This window comes from Salvelinus sp. IW2-2015, linkage group LG6.1, assembly GCF_002910315.2.
Source record: "Salvelinus sp. IW2-2015 linkage group LG6.1, ASM291031v2, whole genome shotgun sequence".
NCBI lineage: Eukaryota > Metazoa > Chordata > Actinopteri > Salmoniformes > Salmonidae > Salvelinus > Salvelinus sp. IW2-2015.
The window spans coordinates 12,160,815-12,186,022 of NC_036845.1; the positions used below are offsets into that span (position 1 = coordinate 12,160,815).

At 45.1% G+C, this 25,208-nt stretch overlaps 1 protein-coding gene across 3 annotated transcripts in view; it reads right to left on the minus strand.

Moving 5' to 3' along the window:
- Window positions 1–25,208, minus strand: part of sema6cb (semaphorin 6Cb) — a 122,415-nt gene that overhangs the window by 24,830 nt on the left and 72,377 nt on the right. For all 3 annotated transcript variants that reach the window (XM_023989093.2, XM_023989094.2, XM_023989092.2), the window contains 10 exons: window positions 11,823–12,031; window positions 7,139–7,253; window positions 6,723–6,780; window positions 5,050–5,106; window positions 4,566–4,667; window positions 2,357–2,447; window positions 1,967–2,089; window positions 1,589–1,677; window positions 568–785; window positions 97–228 (listed from right to left, as the gene is read on the minus strand). In XM_023989093.2, the coding sequence (XP_023844861.1) occupies window positions 97–228; window positions 568–785; window positions 1,589–1,677; window positions 1,967–2,089; window positions 2,357–2,447; window positions 4,566–4,667; window positions 5,050–5,106; window positions 6,723–6,780; window positions 7,139–7,253; window positions 11,823–11,970 (1,133 nt within the window). In that variant the 5' untranslated portion in view covers window positions 11,971–12,031. The remainder of the gene's footprint in view (window positions 1–96; window positions 229–567; window positions 786–1,588; window positions 1,678–1,966; window positions 2,090–2,356; window positions 2,448–4,565; window positions 4,668–5,049; window positions 5,107–6,722; window positions 6,781–7,138; window positions 7,254–11,822; window positions 12,032–25,208) is intronic.

Below are 25,208 nucleotides of genomic sequence, written 5' to 3' on the forward strand. Positions count from 1 at the left end.
AGATGCAAACTTTTGTTGACAGTGTTAACACTGGAAGAAAGTAAATATGTCTGGACTGAGGCTGTCAAAGTTCCCACTCATATGTGTTGGTCTTACCTGGGTTTGGGTACCTGCTCCTCAGGCACGGGTGTCCAGGCTGACTCACTGTTCCTCTGCTCCTTGAACTTCCCGTTGAAAGCCTTCTCAATGTCGTCCATGTAGAATGCACATACTGCTGAGCCTGTGATACTGATGAGGAAAACAACAGAGACATCTGTCATGGGAAAGGCCCATATTAACCCAGGTTATAATGGATTGTATAGCTATAAAAGCATTCAAGACTGCTGCCCAAGGTTGTATAGGACATTAAACAACAATCTTATAAAATAGGCTTTTAAAAATATGCAATATCAAGGGGTATGATATTGCAAATGTGAGCATTATCTTCTGTGAAAGCATTTGGCTGTTTTTTAATTTATATTTTCTATAAAAAGAGGTACAGTAAAACCTCATTATACTCATTGTATGAGTATGTACTGTATAGCTGTATGGCCGTCTGTAATGTTGCTGCCTGGTACTGTGACTGACCTGTTGGCCTGTGTAGTGAAGACCCCCAGCACGGCTGGTCTGAGATTGATCTGCAGCACGTTGGTCAGCGACTGCAGAACGTCAAAGTAGAAGAAGGAATCACCCGGCACCGAGCAGTTGAGCCGCGCTTTGAGGAACGACGTCCAGTAACGCTCTAGAACCCTGGGAGAACCTCCGTTGTCGTTCTTACATACACGAGCCACTCTGGAGAACACAACCTGATTGTGTGTGTGTGGGGGGGGGTTAGAGGATTTTAGTTAGAAGATTTTTATAGGATTTTCAACAAATTGTCATTCCTTTTGTGTTCATTCAGTAACAGAACACAGTGACATGACATGACATGGTTTCACATTTGACATTACATTGCAGCCTATCCAATAGAATCCAACATTATTGTCCATATGTTACAGTGAACAACAGAAGAAGTTTTGTCTTCTCAACCCCTCCAGACAGCACATATCACACATACAGTTGAAACAAGGGGGGATTCTACTAAGCTATATGGAATTGTTTTAAGGTCATACGAAGGATCATTTAGCTATTTGATTTAGAATTTTAAGACACCTTGAAGTATCAAAGAAATATACACAAAAATTATTTGATGAAAAATTGAATTTGGCTTACTGCTATTAGCCCATACAAACGCATTGAATAGCAGATTCTCTACATGGCACAACAGATAGTCCCCCCAAAATATCAAAAAGGAAGTTTATGTTGAAGTGTCTGTCCTATATTTGAGGGGGATAAAAAAAGATCAGGAAACTTTTACGATTTAAAAAAAATGTATTTGACCCCTTATTTGTGGCACAAAACTATTCAGACCCCTTCACTTTTTTCCACATTTTGTTACGTTACAGCCTTATTCTAAAATGGGTTAAATAAAAAATCCTCATCAATCTACACACAATACCCCATAATGGAAAAGCCGAAAACAGTTTTTCTGAATTTTTATCAATTTTTTTTAAATAAAAAATATATTATTTCCATAAATATTCAGACCCTTGAATTACAACTCTCTTACCTTGCCAAGTGTGGTGTACTCCACAGCAATCTCACTGAAGAAGAAGTACACGTAGTTCCCGTACTCAATGGCATGGAGGAAATKAGGCTCTGAGGAGACAAAAGGGAGAAATATGAAACACTGACTGTACTACTTGGTATTCACAACAGTTAAGCATTAGGCAGTCAGTGTTTTGGTAGGAAACATCACTCAAGTGGATACCACACATTGATTTAGAATGAAATACCACTCTAATATTTAATGTACTGCATACAAATATTTAATGATATGTGGCAATGCAAAAGTGAGAAGATTGAGGAAGGAAGATTGAGGAAGATTCTAAAGGTAAATTCACAAGTTGTTTCAAATTAAGACCTGAGGCCAAGGCCAGGTGCTCACCTCGTAGCCATTTGGAGTCGTACTTCACGGTACGAAGCACTGGGCTGCTCTCTCCCAGACTACGGTAAATTACCGCATCACTCGCCAGGAAGTCTGTCATAGTGGCCGAGTAGAAATCGCCACCTGAGAGGAACAAAATAACTAATTTAAGAAAGGCGTGCTTTTATTGAAATATGAACACAATTGCAGTGAAGACTAGAAACCCATGTCTCCCAATGTGTATTTTCATCTCATGGCTACATTTGATATAGGGGCTGTGCTGTTCTCAATAACACTGTGTGAACTATGTCTAAATGTCACTGGCAAATTGGCAAGATTGAGGGCAGGTTAACTGATCAAGTTGCTGCCCCCAGCTGACATGTCTCTCTGTCTCTGTCCAGAGCAACTCACCAGCAAAGAGGCCGACGTTGGATTGGCGAGACTCAAAGGGACAGCGGGCCTGACCCACCACCTCCTCACCGTCCTGTTCCAGTGTAGACATCTGGGAGAGAGAGGGACGAAAGAGAAGAGGGTACTTCCTTAAGCTATTTATAGGAGTGTAACTAAAAAGAAATACTCCACGGAGCTTATATTGAAAAACCTCAACTAAAATAACTAGGTCATTGTTTGCTGTTGTTAAGTTTAATATTTCCCCCTAACTGAAAAATCGATTTCAGTCCAAACTTGAGTATTGTTCTGTTCTATATCAGGTTAACTTTACTGCTAACTGCCAAGTTATAAAGTCGACCCCTTAAAGTCATGGACAGAATGAGCCTCTAGTCAATCCTGATGAATAAATGAACACGTGTCATAAAGATAACTTTTATTTAGTATGTTTTACACTGCATTGCAACAACAATGAAGTCAAAAGGTCAGGAGTAACACTCCTGTCAGCCTGTGCTATGGCTGCTACTCTGGCAGCACTGTGAGGATACAGTATCTCCTAACCACAGATCTTTAGCAGCTATTCCTGCCGCACCGTTAACAAGGTCGTAAACCTCAGCTCAGACAATACGTGTGAATCCCGCTGGGGTGGGGGGAGGGAGTGGCAGAATGCGACCCGGAGGAGAGGTCATTCTCGGCAGCTCCAGCACACTCCAGCCTTCACAGACACACATAGTGACAGCCGTCAACATGCGTGTTTATATTTAATGCTGTGTCATTGCTCAGTGTTCCCTATGGGTACACTCTCTAAGTGACAAATCCACCAATGCTACTGTGGCTGTTACTGTTATATCTCTGATCTGTCTGCTAAACCATGGTTCTGGGGCTTCAGTACAGTGTGATTTAGACTAGAGGCTACAGGTTTTCACTTCCTGGTCTAGCTACCACCTGATCACACAACCTCTGTCTTTGATCCAGCTGGCTCATTGGGCAGAGTGTTTTGTGGCGATCAATTTACATGGAAAATGCACTCTGTGCAAAATAAAACATCTTCCACCCGTCCACACCCACAATCCAATCCCCTTCACCCTAACAGACCCTCTCCTGAACCCACTGCCCTCCTCAGTCTTTCCAAGGAWTGCTGCAGACAGATTGCATGATATGATTTCCACTTCAGCACACTATTCCCAGTTCTCCGGGTAGTCATCGCTCCCGGTTTTTCCGAGCCGAGAGGGAGCGGGACAGGGAGARGAATTTGTTCTGGATAAAGTGTAAATCAACGTCTTCCATTGGGAGTCTATGGCGGAAAAGGTAAATCCTCTGCAGTGGTCTGTATGGATTTAGCCAGCTCCCCATTGGACTTCTCAGACTGTAGACGTTATGTCCCCTCTTCCAAAAAACACACCGTGAATCATTGCCCAGAACCGTGATGTCATCTCAGCTCAACCAGACTTCTTTTGTATTGGTAGACATCCTGGGGAGTATGAGTCTATCTACGCACCGTTGTCACGATTAACGTATCGCTATTTTCCTTTGTATGTTTCCACTTAGCCGAGATCTCGCTCTCGCACACTTTGGGTTGTTAATCATTTGAGCAGTCAGATAGCCATGGAGAGTAGGTGGCGTGAGTTCTTTTGGAACTAAAGTAGTGGCTCCCCTGGGATTCTGACTCTAGTTTTCAGGCATTTTTTTTTTTCTCTCTCCCCTCCCTTCTCTCGCTCTCTCCCTCCCTCTCTTTCCCCCACTCTGTCCCTCGGAGGATGACATGATCTCAAATCTGCGGTTGCAGTTTATTCCTCAGATGTGTAAATAAAGACTGTTATTATCATCCTGGATCTGTGTTCAGTCAACAGACCGCTGCCAACCTCGGTTGAGTCAAAATGTTTCTCCATCAACATCCAGGATAGCAGCACTCATTTGAAGTGGTTATGCAATCTGGAGCCCTATCTGTGCACGACAACGTCGACTTGATGATTTTCTACTGTAGATAGAGAGGACACTTTTTTTCTCCCAAAAAGTTAGGAGAAAGTCAGGATGTCAACACCTGTAGGCATATGCTCTGAATGCAGCGCCCTTAACCGCTAAACCACCCCATGCTACGGAAAAGAGCACTCTGACATTGGTCCAACAATTTTTTTAACTAATCTTATTTACCCCATCTGTTAGGTTTCAGAACAGTGCTGGGTATGGAGCTGGGGGCTTTAGATCGAAAGGTGACWGAGGTGTRGTGTCCTACCTTGTAGTTGCGGCAGGTGGGGTTAAAGGCGTTGGTACCGCAGGCAAATAGCGTCTCGTCGTTGCGTGGGACCAGAACTTTGATGTAGTTGTAGCACTCATCCTGTCAAAGGGAAACAGCTGGGTTTCAGAGGACGACAATGTGACTACTGGCTGCTGGTGTTATCACCCCACCTGCGGTGTCATTGCACAGCTTATTATGCACTGACTGGTATTTTGCTAAGCGCACGCACGCCCYCTCGGTCATACTTCTGTTCCTATTCTTGTCATTCCCATAATCCCTGTGCTGATCTCTATGGTTTCACTAGAGCTCTGGGAGGCTGACGCTGCTTGTGCCAGAGACTGGTTCTGGAACTACAGATACCTGTGGTGCTSATTTTGATAAGCAATCTATGCTATTGTTAGTGCTACCCTCCCACAYCCCATAACAGACAGTCGGAGAGCGAGAAACAGAGAGAAAGAAAGAAAGGCAGAGAGATACTCACGCTGTTCTTCCCCCTCACTGTGCATTTATCCACGTCCTTTGTCTTCCAAGTCAATTTCTGCAACACACAGACAACCAACTGTCAGAGCAAGAAAGAGACCCTTTTTTCACCCAGCCATTCAAATGCTATTAGGAGACAGCAGTGATGAAAAAAAAGCTTCTGACAAACAAACAATCAGACAGACAAACATCTGAAACACCTGAGGAGCTGTGTCTAACTTTGTCAGCGTGCAACTAAAGACTATTGTTCCTCTTACAACCCATCTCCCATACAATCCATCACAATCCACCTGCACTTCTTAACAACAAGACATCTCTATGGATAATTCGTCCAACAAGAAGATCAAGGAATCAGAAAGGAATCTGCAATGCATTCCTATGGGAAGTAGATAGCTAGTATCAGGACAATCTATGGTCCTCCTGGACGTCCTTATCTCCTAGCATTGACCCCCCAGTGACCCCTGCTAGTGGAGTGAATAGGAAGAGATCCATCAACTTGTTAACAAGGTTGCCTGGTTGAAGGTGGTTTAATGCACTGCCCACCAGTGCAGATCCACTGTTCCACTGCCGACTGACTGGGAGGGTGATTTACTGACCCCGCTGTCCTCCCTGCAGGAGCGACAAACTCATCAACACCATGGGGCATGCTGGGAAATAAGATTTCTCCAGAGACTAAAGTGAAGTCCCCCTTTTGGCTCAAGACTCAACCGCTACCCTTCTGGGCCTTAAAGTGGAGTGAAATGTTTCCCCCAAGGCTYTTCTCACTTCCCTATTGAAGATCCAATATGATAGGATAAATAGGATAGACGTCAGCAATATGCTAATAGTTCCCCCTAGACCTCTGGCAGAGTGAGGTGGAGTTAGCTATTTATTGCTTATACCCATCCAGGCCTTTGAAATACAGTATCTCTGAGTGGGGGATCATGAAGGGTCTGGTGAGGAGACTGGGGATTAGAACTGAAACTGGGCCATAGAAAAGGAATAGATCCATGATGAAGCAGACCCTAGGTTTTTGATTATGACTCAGGCGCACACTAATGAGCTCACTGAGACAGATAAGAAGCATGGGAAAGTGAGAAAGCCAGGTTGGTAATATGGCTGATGACCAATGAACTATGTACTATGCAATGCACATATTCTTAGTTCTCCTAACGTCCTTTAAAATACATACTTTCTCTTCCGACAATTCTCTGCACTACACATCATTCTTCTCATGTCTTTCCACTGCAATCATATACGTCAATAACGTTAGATCTCATTGATGTTGATTATAGGGATGACTCATGCTGTAAATGAATCTAAATACGATAGGCACAAGCAAACACAAACCCAAGCCTTAAAGTGATTTTTATTTAAGTGCAATCATGTTTGACAAATGCGATTCAGATGGGAGAGAGAGAGCACAGCACTTCAAAACCAGGAGTGCACGACATGACTTCTATTGGATATCTGTCTGAAGTGAAATGACTTCGTWTCTGCATGAATGAAGAGATCGGGTGAGTAAGAAGAAAACAACACAAATAAGCTATATTTAAAAGATGAGCAGAAAAGTAGGAGCCATTGAACCACCAGTAATGCTCTTATGTCCAGCCAGCTGCAATGATACACTAGTCTATGACCCATGAGGTCATGACTCATGTAAACGATGTGTTTGTGAGACAACATAAGGCTTACCTGTTGTGGGACGATCTGCTCAGAGGAGTCGCTGAGACTGACAGCAAACACATGATCCCTGTAAGAGGTCAAAGGTCAGAAAACATTTGAAGCTGTCTCCTCTCTGCCCTGAAACCACACCACACCCAAGCTGCCTGTTCTTAGCCTAAATTAGATTGATTAGGGTCCGTCACACAGCTCTTTAACGCAGGCTTATTGATGTAGAATGGCTTCTTGCTGAGCCTGAGGAACCTTTTAGATAATGAACCTACTGTATGACAATATGAATGTAACGGGAGCTATCCAATAYGGTTGACTGATACAATGACAAAAATAATACAAAGGGATTCAATGAAGCGCTGTCAATACAGGGATAATRTAAGGCAGTCCAGTGCATTAAAGTTAAGTGAACAATACTGAGAGGCGTGTTGACTGACCTGGCTGCGATGTAGAGCATGTGGTTGATCCGGAGCATCCTCTGGAAGTCCAGGCCCAGTCGTRCTGTATCGTTGTCCGACATGAGGCCCTGGAAGCTTGGGTACAGGTAGGAGTCTGCATGGGGAGGGGGAAAGAGTAGCAAGCTCAGTTCAGTGACAGTGTTCATCTGGGGAAAAAACATCTCCATAACAACAAACCAGGCACTAAAGAAATCAAGTGTGTGAATCTGAAAATAGGGTGAATTCAAGCACAAAAATAGAGATTGTTTGAGAGAGTACGAGAGAGAGAGTACGAGAGAGAGAGAGTACGAGAGAACGAGAGAGAGAGAGAGTACGAGAGAGAGAGAGTACGAGCTGTCTCTTATACACATCTAGATGTGTATAAGAGACAGGTACGAGAGAGAGAGAGAGTACGAGAGAGAGAGAACGAGAGAGAGAGAAAATAGGTTGTTGACTTGATAAAACCCTCTGATTGCAGTATGCTTTCTCAGTTTCTATTTTGTATGCTTTTCCTTTGCCCCACATTTGCTGCATATGCCCAGATTGCAATTTGGTTTAACTGTCAGGTGGTTGTTAATGTGGGCTATCCCATGACTCTATTCTGTGCTGCTTGAGATAATACACTTAACTGTGTAAATTAAGAGGGGGGAGCGGGAAGCATCTCTAGAACCTAAGTTTATCACAAGAGCTGGACAAAACAAAAACAYTGCAACAACTGGGACATGCTTAAACCACCTGACCAAGTCCTAAAGCAATGGGACYCCCGAAATCTTTCTCAGATTATTACCAATCCCACAAGGGATGACTCCAAACACCCAGAAAATGCTACTCTCCTCGATGTTATCCTCACAAATAATCCTGATCGGTATCAGTCTGGTGTTTTGTGTGTTGACCGTAGTGGTCACTGTTTTACAGCCTGTGTCCGTAACGGCTGCTCAGTGAAACGGACCTGTCCTGATTTGTCATAGACGCTTGYTAAAAAACGTTAATGAGCAAGCCTTCCTTCATGAACTGGCCTCTGTAAAATGGTATAGAATCAGCTTGATCCCCTCTGTCGAAGACACTTGAAACTTATTTTTTGATATTTTCAGTGGTATTATTAACAAACCCGCCCCCATAAAGGAAATGAGAATTAAAAACAGGTTCAGCCCCTGGTTCGACCGTGATCTTGCAGAGTTACTCCACCTCAAGAATTGCATTTGGCGAAAGGCTCGGCACACGCATACTCAGGCTGACTSRCTATCGTTCAGGCAAATGAGAAATAAGTGYACTCAGGCTATCCGGAAGGCCAAAGTTAGTTCCTTTAAGGAGCAGTTCTCTCTCTGTGGGTCTAACCCCAAAAAGTTCTGTAAAACGGTTAAAGACCTGGAGAATAAACCCTCCTCCTCACAGCTGCCCATGTCCMTTAATGTTGATGATGTGGTTGTTACTGTCAAGAAGCACATGGCTGAGCACTTTAATCACCACTTCATTAAGTCACGATTCCTATTTGACCTCCTTGCCCGTCCAACATTTCCTCATCTCCCACCCCTTCTAATGCGACTAGCCCTGATACTCCTCCCTCTTTTTCCCTACAAAGTTTCTCCCTGCAGGCGGTCACGAGGTGCTAAAGGAGCTCCTTAAACTTAAACAAAAAAACATCTGGGTCAGATGGTTTAGACCCTTTCTTCTTTAAGGTTGCTCCAACCTATCATCGCCAAGCCTGTCTCTCCTTTCTGGGGAGGTTCCCATTGCTTGGAAGGCAGCCACGGGTTGTCCTTTATTTAAAAAGGGGAGATCAAGCTGATCCTAACTGTTATAGGCCTATTTCTATTTTTGCCTTATTTATCAAAAGTGTTGGAAAAAACTTGTCAATAATCAACTGACTGGCTTTCTTGATGTCTATAGTATTATCTCTAGTATGCAATCTGGTTCCCGCTCAGGTTATGGATGTGTCACTGCAACCTTAAAGGTCCTCAATRTTGTYACCATTGCCCTTGATTCTAAGCAATGTTGTGCTGCTATTTTTATTGACTTGGCCGAAGCTTTTGATWCGGTAGACCATTMCATTCTTGTGGGCCGGCTAAGGAGTATTGGTGTCTCTGAGGGGTCTTTGGCCTGGTTTGCTAACCACCTCTCTCAAAGATTGCAGTGTATAAAGTCAGAACATCTGCTGTCTCAGCCACTGCCTGTCACCAAGTGAGTACCCCAAGGTTCGATCCTWGGCCCCACGCTCTTCTCAATTTATATCAACAACATAGCTCAGGCAGTAGRAAGCTCTCGCATCCATTTATATGCAGATGAGACAGTCTTATACTCAGCTGGCYCCTCTCCRGATGTTGTGTTAAACGCTCTACACCAAAGCTTTCTTAGTGTCCAAMAAGCTTTCTCTGCSCTTRACCTTKKTYTKRRMRSYKYYMARAMMAAGGTYATGTGATTTGGTAAGAAGAATGTCCTTCTCCCCACAGGTGTGATTACTACCTCTGAGGGTTTAGCGCTTGAGGTAGTCACCTCATACAAGTACTTGGGAGTATGGCTAGACGGTACACTGTCCTTCTCTCAGCACATATCAAAGCTGCAGGCTAAAGTTAAATCTAGACTTGGTTTCCTCTATCGTAATCGCTCCTCTTTCACCCCAGMTGCCAAAMTAACCCTGATTCAGATGACCATCCTACCCATGCTAGATTACRGAGACATAATTTATAGATCAGCAGGTAAGGGTGCTCTCGAGCGGCTAGATGATMTTTACCATTTGGCCATCAGATTTGCCACCAATGCTCCTTATAGGACACATCACTGCACTCTATGCTCCTCTGTAAACTGGTCATCTCTGTATACCCGTCGCAAGACCCACTGGTTGATGCTAATTTATAAAATTAGGCCTCACTCCCCCCTATCGGAGATATCTACTGCAGCCCTCATCCTCCACATACAACACCCGTTCTGCCAGTCACATTCTGTTAAAGGTCCCCAAAGCACACACATCCCTGGGTCGCGTCTTTTCAGTTTGCTGCACCTAGCGACTGGAACGAGCTAAAACAAACACTTAAACTGGACAGTTTTATCTCAATCTCTTCATTCAAAGACTCAATCATAGACACTTACTGACAGTTGTGGCTGCTTTGCGTGATGTATTGTTGTCTCTACCTTCTTGCCCTTTGTGCTGTTGTCTGTGCCCAATAATGTTTGTACCATGTTTTGTGTTGCTACCATGTTGTTGTCATGTTGTGTTGCTACCATGCTGTGTTGTCATGTGTTGCTGCCATGCTGTGTTGTCTTAGGTCTCTTTTTATGTAGTGTTGTGTTGTCTCTCTTGTCGTGATGTGTGTTTGGTTATTTTTTTATATTTTTTTTATCCCAGCCCCCTTTCCCGCAGGAGGCCTTTTGCCTTTTGGTAGGCTGTCATTGTGAATAAGAATTTGTTCTTAACGGAGTTGCCTAGTTAAATAAAAATCAATAAAAATCAATCCGTCGAGGCTGGCCTGTAGACCATCTTCTCTCMSGTCGTGCTGCATTAACTGCTCAGGCCAGGGGTATCAAACATATGGCCTGTGGGTTGGAGGGGTCCAATCTGGCCCGCGGGTGGTTTGAGTTGGGGTGTGTGTGAGTGAGAAACTAACTCAATATACTTTGAAATTACMAAAAATTCTAAACTGTGTACAAAAGATGGACCTATATTCATACAGTTTCTTGATTGTCCAGCTCGCTAATAATCACTAGACAGTCAGGGAGCAATTTCTAGCACATTTTGACGGAAAGGAAATGTAACAAATGATCAGTGCAGCCCTCCGGACCTCGATGAAGATCGAATGCGACCCTGGGGAAAATGAGATCGACACCTCTGGCTTAGGCCTTCCCGTCCAACTTGACCTCTAAAATGGGACACTATCTGAAATTACAATCTCCTCAGGGGAAGCATCTTTCCCCCAACTAAGCAAGTCCGGCTCGACTGTTTAAAGATTTTAACTCCGGGATGATTGGGTCAAGCGGAGCAGTGATTCGCTGTGGGGCAGAAAGGGAGCGGGATAAGTCCACCCCGGCGAACGCTCGCTCGTCCCTTTAATTACTCCTCAGCACATTCACTTCCTTTAAAGTTTTGGCCGCYGCGTCGCCATGGAAACCACTAACCCAGTTCCTTCAATTAGCCTCTGTGAGGGAGATGATTCTGGCGGTGGAGCTGGGCGCTGGATGTATTACCATACATAATGGACATCCTGGGGAGTTGTGAGGGTTTCTGACGCCCAGTCACCTACAGACCTGCTGACAAATGGCCCTCATTACACCTGAGATGGGCTCCACATATAGATCTATTAGCGTGGCTATTTATGCTAATGGTCCACTCCTCCAGATAGATCAATTAAAGCGCCAGGCCTCAGTCTCTGTCACCTCTTAAATAAATGATGGGGCTGGCGACTGTAACCGTCAGGACCTCCTGACCACACCACCTATTGATCAGGTGCCACTGACGTGTGGCCCAATCAGACGCTGTACGATGTCATATAGCTAAAATGTATAGCCATTTTATTTCGATAGTGGCAATTATGTATTTGAAGAAGTCATCCTATTACTGACATAGATCTGTAAGACAACTGACAAAATATGTGTACATACAACTAGACATGATGCTGCCCTTTAACAGTACATCAGAACTTCATTCCCCCCTGAACWAAGGAGCAACATTGCATCATGACGGGCTTGCACTCACGTTCTCTCCCCCCAATGCTGATTGGCTCCAGGTCCTGGGGGAAGGGTGTGACTGTCATGGCCAGKTGAGGTAAGAGTGCTGTGAGGGCTAGAGCCAGGACCACCGCCAGAAGGGGGAGGGGCCGAGGCGACCCGGGCACCAGCCTCATGTTGGCAGGGGTTTACCACGCCTCACCAGAACAGCATGGCCAACAGCGGGCACACCACCACCTAGAAGAGGAGAGAGAGTGAGACACAGGTTAACATAGCTACAACGAAAGTTAGCTGTACCCATATCTGTTAAAACGGTCACAGGCTAATGTGGATGACTACAACAGCAGCATCGGCTTCATAATGATCACTATAATTCTGGCATCATGTTCTACAGTAGCTGTTGGAACTTTCTGAGTTTGGATGCTAAGCTCTCATTAGCATGCGATGCTCACTGCCAGTGCGGCATTGTGATTGAGTGTTAGCTGAACTGTGATGGCAGCCTGAACACAGAGGGARAGGGAGAGAGAGGGAGACTGACAGGAACGGAGAGAGAGGTGAGGCCACAAGGGCCACTTACTGGGACACCTGGCTCATTTACTCCCAGCATTCAGTCTTTCACAGGTGACTTCACACAATTAACCACCGCCCCCACAAGGGGAACGCGACCCCCTCTGTCTGCACCAAGACACCAGCCCCAAGGGGGAGGCGACAGGTTCCCACTTTCACCTAATATACAAAAAAAGAAACTATAAATTGTTTGACTAGATGGGAAAAACGAGTGGCTCCTGTAAGAAGGTCAGACGATTCATGTTTGAGCAAAGTTTACTCTCTGCATTATTAATCACTCAGGTAAGCTATGCGTCAGATCTGAATTGTCTCGAAATGCTAATTTCCACATCTGCTTGATTTCAGGGATGAGAGACCAGGACAGATGGATGCGGATTGCGCAGGGATTTGTTCAACTAAATCTCCAGAATGCTGTGACCTGTGTTTTGGCACCAACTTAATAAGGGCAGCGTGTCCTCTAAGGGTTTCAACTCAGCACAGCCCAGATTGATGTACTGCACCAATGCGATCCTGCCACACAGCTTTTAAATGGGGAGCCGAAAATAAAGTCAACAGAGATATGAACTGCCATCAATATTGATAACGTGCTGCCTCATTCTGATTCAGAGGAGACGGTTGCATTTAGCGATGAGGTCAAGCGATGATCACAGTGTCATAAATCGAGGGGAGGCGGTGTCTGCTCCTGTTAACTTCATGAATTACTGCCTCCTGCGTGTCCTGCCTGGGCGATATATGAGGACATTACTCCCAATGGATTAACTCACAGGCTTTTCGGCTTCTCAGAGGAGGTAGACAGCTTGAGCAAACAGGATATGATGCGGTGGCTTCCTGCCTGAGCAGGCCAAACAGCCTGTCCCCCAAACACCACTGTCACCCCATCTAATCTGAATCTATCATTGAAGATCCAAGATCTTAGGACATGCTCTGATGGTTGAGCAATGCCCTCAAGTTAAAGAGTATGCTCACATTTATACTGATTATGCAAATGCTTGAGGGATCTTGAAATAAAAAAAAACCTTGGTAAAGTCGCAGTTAAAAACATGCTAAATAAACTCAATAAAACTACGAAATTATTTGCATAACTGTCTCTCTGCTCTCATGAATATGCATAGACTAGACCGACGATCATAAACATGCAGAGTGTGAAAATCAAAGGTTATGGAGATGGGGCAGAGATCAAATATCGACAAGTGCAGAGTATATATCCAATGGCTACAAAGCCAGGAAAATGACAAGCACAGTGCACAACAAGACAAGCACAGTGCCTGCAGGAGCTTAGGCAAGACAGACCAACAGATACACTGTCCCTACAGACCCTCTGAGGCTTCTGGACCTTCCACAGATTTCCACACAAAGGCACTGAGTGGATGAGCTTCTTGGCGTGTTAATCAGCAGCACCCTGAATAGTTGCGGTTTCTGTTTGTGAAGTTCTCCACACGCTGACGAGCCTCACAGCTGGGGATGGATGTGGAGCTTGTGGAAGTGGAAAATGCCCAACGTAATCCAATTAAATCCTAGCTACAGTAATGTAATATAAACCAGAATAAGTCCCTTCGATCTGCTGCATACACTGTTGTCCTGGGGTTCACTTCCAGACGGGTGCTGGTGGTGGAGATTTGGCAAGAGGCYTTTATCTAGGGCTTGATGACAGTGACATGGTAGAAAGAACCCTATCATGTAGACTTGAAACGTACTGTATGTGAGGCACGTCCAGTCTTTCATGCCGAGTGAGTGACARATGTGATGGTAAGCATCACTGCGAGAGCAGGGGCCGATTTCCGCCTCTTTAAAAGACATGCATAGACATTCCACAGTGACAAAGTCAACTTCTTTGGAAGTTGCAAAARGGACATAAACTCAGAGACTCACTATGCTCAAGCCCCATAAAGCCAATGGCTTCATTTAACAGTCTTTTACAAATATATTTGGGGCCTGCCTTCAAATTGCCCTGCATGTGGAGCATCTATTGTGTTCATGTTGTTAATCGCMTCAACCCGTAAATTCTTCAGCTTCTTCTCAATGGGATATTTCCATAGTGACAGGGGCATGATCTAAAACCCGATACCAGGGTCCAGCTGCTACCGCCACACCGAATGCCGCCCGCCAAAACTTGCCATGTCACAAACACACCACACCCTCCCCATAAACATGTAAACCATGCAGCACCCTTTAGGAATTTGTTGCTGTCCGTTTTCTTTATCTAATCAAATCGCCTTTTACAGAGTGAGTGGAGAGGCAGGCTGATGAGCTGACAGCTGTCGATGGGATATAAGCCACTGCTTATCCCGACCCACACTCTCTCTCTGTGTTCTGTTTTGGATGGGAGGTGTGGGATCATTTTGTTTTAATGAACTGGACTTGTCAAGCCATCTGGGAGAAACTGGCAGTTGGTCCTCTTTGTAGGGCAAGGAAYTGAGGGCCSCTGGGGCCRCACATTGATTATCTGACATTCATTTGGATTAGACCACAGTGCTGGWTCTGTGGTTTGATGAGATGTCTTCAGTCTGGTGGTTTGAGGGCTTTTTCACAGCACTGTGTGAAAATGAAACTTAATGATGAGAAAATGGGAGCCTTTATGAGGGGTGGATGAGGCCACGGTGTCATCTTTTAAAAGGATCCATTTTAATTCATACATAAACCTTAACAAGTCAATCTTTATGACCCAGCTTCAGTTTGGCCAGGGACCACAGTTCCATAAAAAGACGCAATTAGAATAAATGCCAATTTTATCCTCAATCAACCGCTTTATGCACCTGTCTGCTCCAGGGATGTTTATTTTCTGCCAACACCTGTCGTACAAACTCAATAGAGACGCATTATCCTAATGCAGACCCACCCCCTCTGATATGCTGTGACCTCACAAACTGAACACCGCTGCCGTTTTACTGGGGGGAGGCGAATCCCTTCACTGTTTTGGATAACAGGGGGATAGCTAGCCAACCCCCCCCCCCCCCCCCCCCCCCCGCGCCTCTGTGCCTTGGGACGCCACAGGGCCCCAGAGAAGTAGGAATTGAATGAGTCCACCCCCAGTATACATGGGCCTACATAATGAGGGTGCATGTCCCTGGCATGTGTCATTTCAGACACGATTAGTTACATTACCCCCTGCTCTTCATGGACCATTACCCACCCAGGGCTCTGCTGGGGACTATCACATCACCATGGCGATGAGCAGGGACAGGGGGCCAGATGATCTGCCGCAGAATGTGTGTGTGGTCGGAGTGTGTAGGCCTTTGTSGATGTGTGTCTACCTCATTTGGGAAAGGGAACACTGCGATGCCTGTTTAGCTCTCTAACCATGTATCCCCTAGCTATCGTGACTTCTCTCTGGTCTGTTTACTTCCAGTGATCCAATGATTATGACTGTGTAATGGCCATTGTGCTGCTTGATAAATAACTAGAAAGTCATCCAAGTGCATGGAGTACACAGTACAGCACATGCATTGATCAATAGCAGTTCTGTGTGAAAATCTACAAGTTGATAGAAGACAGATGCTGTTATAATTTCTCATTATAAGTTACTCAATAGAGTGACAGGGTAACTTCACAACTCATAGCTGAGGAAGCACATTGTTTMTTCAAGACTGAGGTTACCTCAGGAAATGGCACTCAGTTTTCTTTTCAGACCCACAAAGTTTGACCAACACCTTATACATTTTCTGCTGTGCAAAAACAACTTCTTTGGGGAGAAAACTCATCCGAGGCATGTGTCTTGTGAGTGACCTTGCGCTACAGAAGATTCCGTTGTTAAGCCTGGGGGAACTTCATCCTTACTCTACTCTCTGAGAGTTCATCTGACTGTTGATACCTGAACACTGTSCCATGATGCACATTCACAAGGCTGACGATTAGCTGCTGCTGCTGCTGCTGAATAGAGACTGATTTCTAGTCACAGACAACTCTCCTCTTACCCCGAGACATCCACCGCCCTACAGAGTGCTCAGTGTGGCAGCACTGTATGCAGCTGATGATGCACATACGGTTTTCAGGAAGTATGATGCTCCTCCTATCACTCTGAATTCTCAACTCTCCGCCTTCTGTAGACTTTGTGTTAGATGCTACTTCTCAACAAGCCCCTCTTCTGCCCGAGGGCCCTTTCAACTCTCTACATGAGCCCCTCAAAGAGGAACYTCGCTAATTAGATTTCCAATGGCTAACCACACAGACGCCGCCGAGGCAAATTGGAATTGGGATCAAGGAGCATTGGACAATAATTGGGGAACAGCTCCCGCAGGATACGGAGGAGATTTCTATGGGTGATTTTCAGATGACTACAACATGCTGGTGGTGCTAGGAGTTCATCCTACTGTTGCTCATAAATTAACTTACTGGAGTCTTTGAAAGCACCTCTACAAGTTCAACCACATCCAGCAAGCCCAGCAGGTTTCCGGCCGTTTATAGCCTCTGCTGGTTTAACTGCTTTCACAGTAGTTTTAAACACTTCTTTATCAGTTACTTTGAATTCTACTTTCAGTTGGGGCAGGAGTGCAACAATGTTGGATGTCAGTGTCAGAGTTGCAATATCGGCAGGCTTTGACAGGCCAAGTTCTGTGAATGAAGTCAACACTTGATCTAGACCAACTTAAACTTGCTGTTGAATAACAACATGTCAGTTGAAGTTGATGGGGAATTTCAGAGGCCCTGSAGTAGCAACATGAAAGCGGCTCAAGGGAGGCCTCAGTGACAACATTCTGAAAGCCCTATTAGCATGCTGGGTCAAGAGGGAATGACGGCTGGCTGCTTTCCTTTTGGCCCCTATAGTCCCTTAGTTCTGGAATTTGCATTTCAAAYGGATGGTGGCAGTGTCGTGGAATCTCTCCTTATAGTCTTTATCTGACAGTTGCATGGGCAGGAGGAAAGAGTTTGGGAGAGGGGAGCGGAGATACGGGGCACCATGGCATCCAGGGTGAAATGTGTCTGTCAGTGGAGGTCAGGACCCTCCCTGCCATCACTGCCACTCAACTTGCCCCAAAGGGATGCTGTGATGGCCTCCTCGCCCATAGGGTTTAGACAAAGTGACTGGTTGTCCTGTGAGATGGGCCATCTATTGTCACCCTATGTAAGAGTGCTCTACGCCTTCCGCATGGAAGGGTCCCCACAGATTAAAGCCYGTTTGTCAGCCACRGGCAGCGCATCAAGCCTCCAACTCATCCCCACCAGCTCCTCTCTCTAGTAATGATGTTGGGCTGAATCAAGTTGACAGTGAGAGTCAACTAAAGTTGTACTATAGGAAGAAGTGATACTGTACAAAGTCCATGCAAAGGTTCAGTAACCGTGGGCTGAGGGCTCTCTAAAAATGAGACTGAAAGTGAGCATCTAAACATTGGTTTGAAATATCTCACCAATGTTCAAGGACCGAGAGATGTTGACAACTCAAACACACTACAGCAGTGATACATAAAAAAATAACTAGCACCCATTACTTTCTGTTTACTGGTATCAATCTCKGAGAAAAGTGCCTCTGCCACCAGTCTGGGCCTAAACCTGTAAGGCATCCCGCCACAGCGGGTTGAGCTGGCCAGACTTCAGACAGGGATCTATGCGAGACACAGACACTGAGACGGTCGTCCGATCGATCGGGAGAACCGCTGAGAGCGTCATCCATCGTCTTTGTGTCTACTTGAGATGAAAAAAGCCCCAAAGGCTATAAGCGAGAGACGGATCAGACACACACTAAGGTTATCCTCTTCATTTGTCTGCCTCATCTTCATTATTTATTTTTATCTTCAGACAAGCCCTGTAATTCACTGGAAAATCCCTCTCTCTGTCTATCCATCTACAGTATCCATTCATCCACAGTATCCATCCATCCATCTCAATTTTCCTCTACTGTTTCTAGTGTGACATCTTCGGATGAGTGTAACCCCGGGTCACCTCATCAGACCTACTAGCAGGAAAATGCAGATGTCGTTCAAGCTCCCTCCTCGACCCTCCTCCCGTCGTCTCCACCTCATAACTAAAACTGAATGTTATCTACCTCCTTCTCTCAATCTCCCCATCATCAATAATTCAAAGTGTTATTGAGAAACACTACCTGAACCTCTATTGACAGAAACTCCAGCACTGTCATTCCCTCAAGGGCATCATAATTGGATCCTCAAAGTCTGCTGCAGCAGACCCAGGCGGGGGAACAGGAGTCTGTGTTTATGTTTTTTTGTTGAGGTGTCATTGTGTGTGTGTGTGTGTGTGTGTGTGTGGTGTGTTTGTTTCTATTTTTACATATTTATTTCAGTACTCCAAACCGGCTGCCTCCAGAACCAACAGCACACAGCAGGAGCCATCCCGTGCATAGAGTGACTCGGCCAGTCTTCAGAAACATTCCCCTCAGGGGTGTTTTAAAGGTGGGCGGGAAAGTGTTTGGTTATCTAGCACCGTGGAGAAAGGATTGTGGAGGGATTGCGGATGAGTCATATTGGGAAGGGCAGTGAAGCTCTTTATCAATTGCAGTAGTGCACTTTCTCAAACCTGGAGAGGGCAGTTGTTTGGCACAAGTCAAAAGGTGAAGAGAGTTGCATTGCAAGCAGGAGTAACAGCTTCTGAGAAGGTTAACATTTGGAGAGTTTGATTTCACAAAGCAACAGTTTAACTCCCACAGTACATGCTTAAAAATAACAGGCTCACCAGTATGACATACAATTGTATCATAACATGCAGTATGTCAACAGCTTTAATATTTCAGTGTTGATGCGGGTGGTAGAACAAAAAAAAGATACATCAGTCATAGAGCTAAATTAAAGTTTAAACAATAGCAAAACTGTCAGTATTCACACTAAACGTATCTTCAACATCAAAGTCAGCGGTATTCAAAGCCTCGCTTTTATGCACAATATACAAATATGGCAAACTCAGCGCTGCTGTCGTGCAGTGTCCTCTCCTCTGACAGCTCAACAATAGGAACAGAGATAGTGCTCCCTCCCACTACGCTTTGTAGACTAAAGTACCAGCGGAGCCTATCATTATTTCACCAGAACTGCCGACCACCCGGAGGGGAGAGGAGAGGAGGGTAGAGGAGAGAGAGCAGCCAGATGAAGATGCTATTTTCCACACTCCTGCTGGGAAAGATGAAACGCGCCACACCGATATAAGCGAGGGAGAGTAGAAAGGGAGGAGAGGATGAGGTGAATAAGCAGCACTGTAAGTGCTCATCAGGTTGCTGATCGCTCAGCGTTCTCCAGTGGCTCTTTATTACCACCGGGGGGGGGGGGCTAGCCCTGGACCCTCCTATCACTTAGGACCCCTGAGTTCAGCCTTGGTGGTACAGTACAGAGCAGCAGCGGGGTGGAGATGTGTCTTCCTGCTGGTGCCAGGGCCCCTTGGGTGGCGGTGCAAGCTAATGGGCGGGGTGACCGAGCTAAGCGGCTGGTCTGCCTCCCTGTGATTAGATTTGGTCTCGTTGAGAGTGAGAGTGAGAGAGGGTGTGTGTGTGTGTGTGTGTGGTGCTGATCCCCCTCATCACACGGCTCTGATTAGGCACTGCGGTGGTTCTCTGGCTTGGCGAGCCCTCGTTCTGCTGCCAGTGCAGAAATAAAGCCTGTCTATCAGCGTATCGGTGCCAGGCTGATTCTGAAGGACAACAATAATTATGCTCACTGCAGAGCGATGAAAAAAATTGAAAAAACAACATTTACGGTTATGGCCAACCTTGAACTGTACACTAGGTTTAATAACTAATGTTCTAACATAACGAAAGGAACAATTCATGAAGGAGACGGAGTGTTCTTTGGTATTTTCTTTCTACCCTTCAATACCATGGCATTACAAGGAGAGGTATTGAGACTGAGCCCCTTAGAAACGGGGTCAATTAAGTAAATAATATGTTTTAAAACATGTGGAGAGCAACCTTTCTTTAAGGCACTGAATGGTGCTTGAGCTGAGGACTGCTGTGATGATGCTCTCATGATGCCTTTGTATCCGTCTCCGTATTTAAGGTGGGGAACAATGAGAGAGTGCGACATCTCTATTAACAGAAAGCTCTTTGATCTCCATCTTTCTCTATGCTCTCTAGCAAATGGAACCTCCCCAGGCACCAATTAGATGGGTGCACTGTTTGCACTTCAATCTCTGCATTCCAATTCTGAAAGTTGGAAGACACATAAATTATCGAAGTGAATTTGGAGTGTCACGGTGTTCCGGAGTTTGGTTTCATTTGCGAGTGAACTTTAGAGGTAGTGAAGGAAGATGAATCAAACCCCTCAATTTACTCATCTCAGGTGCATTGTGCCAATTCAATATATTTCTTTCATTCTGTTTGAAGGACCTGTACCATGTTTGTCAGAGCCATAGATAGAGCCCTTATGATGCAGGACAAGCACACACTGATACGTGTGAAAACATGTAGAAAGCACCTAGTCAAGGACTCAGGCGTAACATTAGAGACAGAGTAGTTGTGAAAGGAAGATAAATAGCGTCCGCAATCACGCTGCTGTCACCCACCAGATCCATCCTTGTCACAAGGAAATATAATTTCTAGAAAAGGAAGTGGGCACGCAAGACGGGTTGGTGACAACAGTACGTTCTTTAGCAGCTGGCGCACAAAATGGCCGACCTCTTTAATAAATGAATGATTTTCCAATCTGAGAAGTCGATGCTGATGAAGGGACATATAAATCAGGTGAGGAGCGGCGGAGGGGTTCTGGAGAATGCTCCTCGCTGTAATGGTATTATCATGCCTGCGTGCTTCACTGTTCCTGTGGAGATTAAACGCTTTATCATTGTCTTGGCTACAAACAGTCCCCATTCCCAACATGCATCCCATAATCTAACACCTTCCCATTCAGACCCACCAGGCTGCCACTCTTAACACCACCATCACACACTGCCTGAGGGAGAGTCAGGAGAGAGCGAGAGCGAGCGAGCGAGCATAGGGTTATCAGGGCATCCCTACATTCGGGGTAATGGCCTCAGTGGATGAACCGGACATCATTAACGCCTTCTCACAACTGATGACATCATCGAGAGGCATCCCCGAGACCCCGGGGGCTTTTTACTCCATATATCTCATGTTATTGCTGTGGCACTTCTTTCTCAGCTCAAGAAAGTCCATGAACATTGGCTGCTCATACACAGAATGTGAAGTGGGCTCTTCTCGGTGTGCTGAAGGCTACATTGTGTCAGTCTGAAGTACAATCAAAATGCTTGGGTTGGTAGCGCAGGCCTGTCTGACAAGACTATGTCCTGGGGACATGTAGTCTAGCCCTGTTGTGCTGAGAAAGAACCAGTCGCTGTAAATGAGGATGATGTCTGTGACCTCTCAGTGCACTGATCTGGAATCAGCCAGGCAATCAATCCCACTCAATCTCAGTTCAGCAGATGTACTGACAGCTCCACACAACATTGAGAGGTTAAGGTGCCAAAACAACAACAGCTAACAAAACAGGCACACTAGAATAACACTATTCATGATTTTTATTTTAGGACATATTTTATTTCTGGATAGTGTATTACAGTAAACAATGGATCTCATGACTCTAGCCCAGACCAGAGCTAGAGGTGCACGGGAAGAGAAAGGAGTCATTGAGGAGCAGGACCGGCATACCAGTATCGCGATACTCGTTATTATCGTGGCAAGGAAACAAGACATGAAGAGGATGTAACTTCTTCAGGAAAACAGTCCTAATGTTGGAAACGAACATTATGTTGTCATCCAGAGTCACATTTATTCATTTCCCAAGCTACAGCACACAATATTTTACATACAGCAGGATTTTAAAGGATCAAAGTGTTTTGTCTGCTTGGTGTTTTCATTTTTGCCACGGAAAAAATATTACCATGCTGGTATCGTCCCGGCCCTACTAGTTGGTGCCACCAACGCTTTCTCTAGTCTACAGATTGTTGACTAAGGTTAAGTATGGGCATGGAGACTGAGGGTTGGAGTGTGTGTGTGTGTGTAAATGTGTCTCTGAGCTGTTAAAGTGAGTCTCTGATCACAGTGCAGATACTGTAGATCCTGCAGCCCTTAGGGAGGATAAGCTCTTATCTTTCCTCTAAATCCCAGAAGTCGTTAAAGGGGCTCCGGAGTTGCTTAGAAGTCCAACTAATTAGAGTTCAAATCATTTTCGGTAACACTTTACCTGACACCTAGCGTCATAACACGTAATGACACGGCCATAACCATGTCATAACAGCAGACATAACTTGTCATAATATGGACATAGCACTGTCATTACACATATTTAGACCGGTTGTGACATATATAGCATTATTTTATGGCTGGCTATGACACCTACATAAGGCAAAACATTCCATTACACCATAGCCTACTTTAAAACAGTATGTTTATGTTATATAACATTTACAGAAATTGACCATATAACATTTTCATTGTAATTGCGCACAAATCAGACATGCACCTAGCCCAATGCTCTGTTGCTGATGACTGGGATGAATGCATAAACAGATTTCAGGAGCAGGACAAGACACCCTCTTTTTGACTGATGACTGACATAAGGGCATGTACGTGATAGGTCTATCTGGCTCATATGACTATGATGGTCATAATGCTTCTTGACAGTGTCATAAAGTGTATTTTCTACAAGTTATCTAAAATATGATGGGGAAAAAATTGACAAAATAATTCATTACAACAACAACAACGGACTTAAAAAAAACAACTTCTTGGCAGGGAAAGAAATATTGAATAAATGTGGGTTTTGACACTTATGGAGATGTCACAACCAGCCATAAAATAACTCAATATGTCACAACAGGTGTAAATATATGGGTCATGACAGTGTTATGACAAGTTATGTCAGCTGTTATGACATATTATGATATAGTTATGACCATACCATAACATGTTATGACGCTGGTGTCAAGTGTTCACACATTTTCTCCTTCTAGATAGATCTTTATGATGGACATACAGTATAAAACAGCCTGTTATCCAGCCATTCTACCATTCAGTTGAGACACTGACTACAGTTCACAAAGCACGATCAATGAGTTATCAAGCTAGCTAAATACTGTACAATGCAGCAACCCTTTCTTTCAAATGTATAGAAAACAATAAACCAGACTGGTCATTCTTGACAGACATTCCGTTAGGGTCGAGATGAGGTGAGAGCCGTTGTATAGAACGCTGCCCACTCTCAAACAAAACAACAGTCACAGTGTGGATCAAAGCGCTGTATGTAGTATTTTTCTGTCGAGCCTCCCGCTGCTCCTCCGTCCATGCACAAACACTCATCTGCATTTGTTGTCCTGAAGTCAAAAAGCGAAATGCGGCAGGCACAAAGAGAGACTAGACAAATCCACAGGGTGAGGGTGAGAATGAAAGATGGACAGAAACAGATTTGGAGAAAAACAAAAGCTGTCTGTTGCTTCCAGCATCCCCCCGACTTACCACCACCCACTTCATCTCTCCCTCAGCAGCCCTGGGAAGCACAGGAGGTTGGTGGCACTTAAATTGGGGAGGACACGCTCGTGGTAATGGCTGGAGCGGAATTACTGGAATGGTATCAAATACATGCCAATCCATTTGCTCCTTTCAAGTCATTATTATGAGCCGTCCTCCCCTCAGCAGCCTCCACTGGTGGGAAGGTATGAGGAGGCAGCCGTAATGGAAAAGAGAGGAGACCAACAGGCCCATCTATAACAGGCTAGATAGTGGTGTATGGGTGCCGTTAAGCCTGGGCGATGGTGTCATTAAGTGTGAGTGCGTGATAAATGCACTCTGCTTGTCGTATTTGAGATTCTCATTAGTCTGTGTGCAGGAGGGAACCGGAGGCTATTACTCTTGTGGCTGTGGTGACACCGCGCCGAGTGTGTGTCTGTATCTATTGTCTGTGTTTTGTTGTGTACTGGACGTGTGTACGAAGGGAACGTGTGTTTTGTGTGTGGCAAATGTACAACTGTGGGGGTGTGTAAAAGAGTTTGATAATAATCTCCTTCTGTGTCATGGTGAAATGCTCTGTAGGTGTCTACATACACTGAGTATACAAGAACACCTGCTCTTTCCATGACAGACTGACTGCTATGATCCCTTATAGATGCCACTTGTTAAATCAAATTCAAATCAGTGTAGATGAAGGGGAGAAGACAGGTTAAAGAAGGATTTTTAAGCCTTGAGACATGGATTGTGTACACGTCCCATTCAGGGGGCGAATGGACAATTCAAAAAATGTAAGTGCCTTTGAATGGGGTATGGTAGTAGGTGCCAGACGCACCGGTTTGTGTCAAGAACTGCAACGCTGCTGGGTTTTTCACGCTCAGAAGTTTCCCGTCTGTATCAAGAATGGTCCACCACCCAAAGGACATCCAGCCAACTTGACAACTATGGAAAGTATTGGAGTCAACATAGGCCAGCATCCCCGTGGAACACTTTCGACATCATGTAGAGTCCATGCTCAACGAGTTGAGGCTGTTCTAAGGGCAAAAGCGGGGGCGGGGTGCAACTCAATATTAGGAAGGTGTTCTCAATGTTTGGTATACTCAGTGTATATAGGAAGTGAACGTGTGTTTTTGCTTTGTGTGTTGTGTCAGGTTTCTCAAATGCTCCCTTCAAGGTACAAACAGCCACAGCTATAGCAGCAGCCAGCCGCAGAACGACCTGTGGGTCGTCTGGACGTCTGCTCTGCTCCAATCAATACTTGGAGGTGTCCTATTACCCTGTCGTCCCTAAGCCTCCTCTCCCCCCTGCTCAACGGGCAGGCAGGCAGGCAGCCCTTTGTTGGCAGTTGTTCATATCAGCGCTGGCTTATCATAGAACATCACAGGAAATGTGAGAACAGCCACGTACAGGTCGGTGACACTTTTAATTTGTCTCGGGTGATAGGGTTGGTCAAACTATTCCTGGGCAGCCTCATCATCACCGACCGCATTTGCTCACTTAGAGGTTGACTTTCCCCCC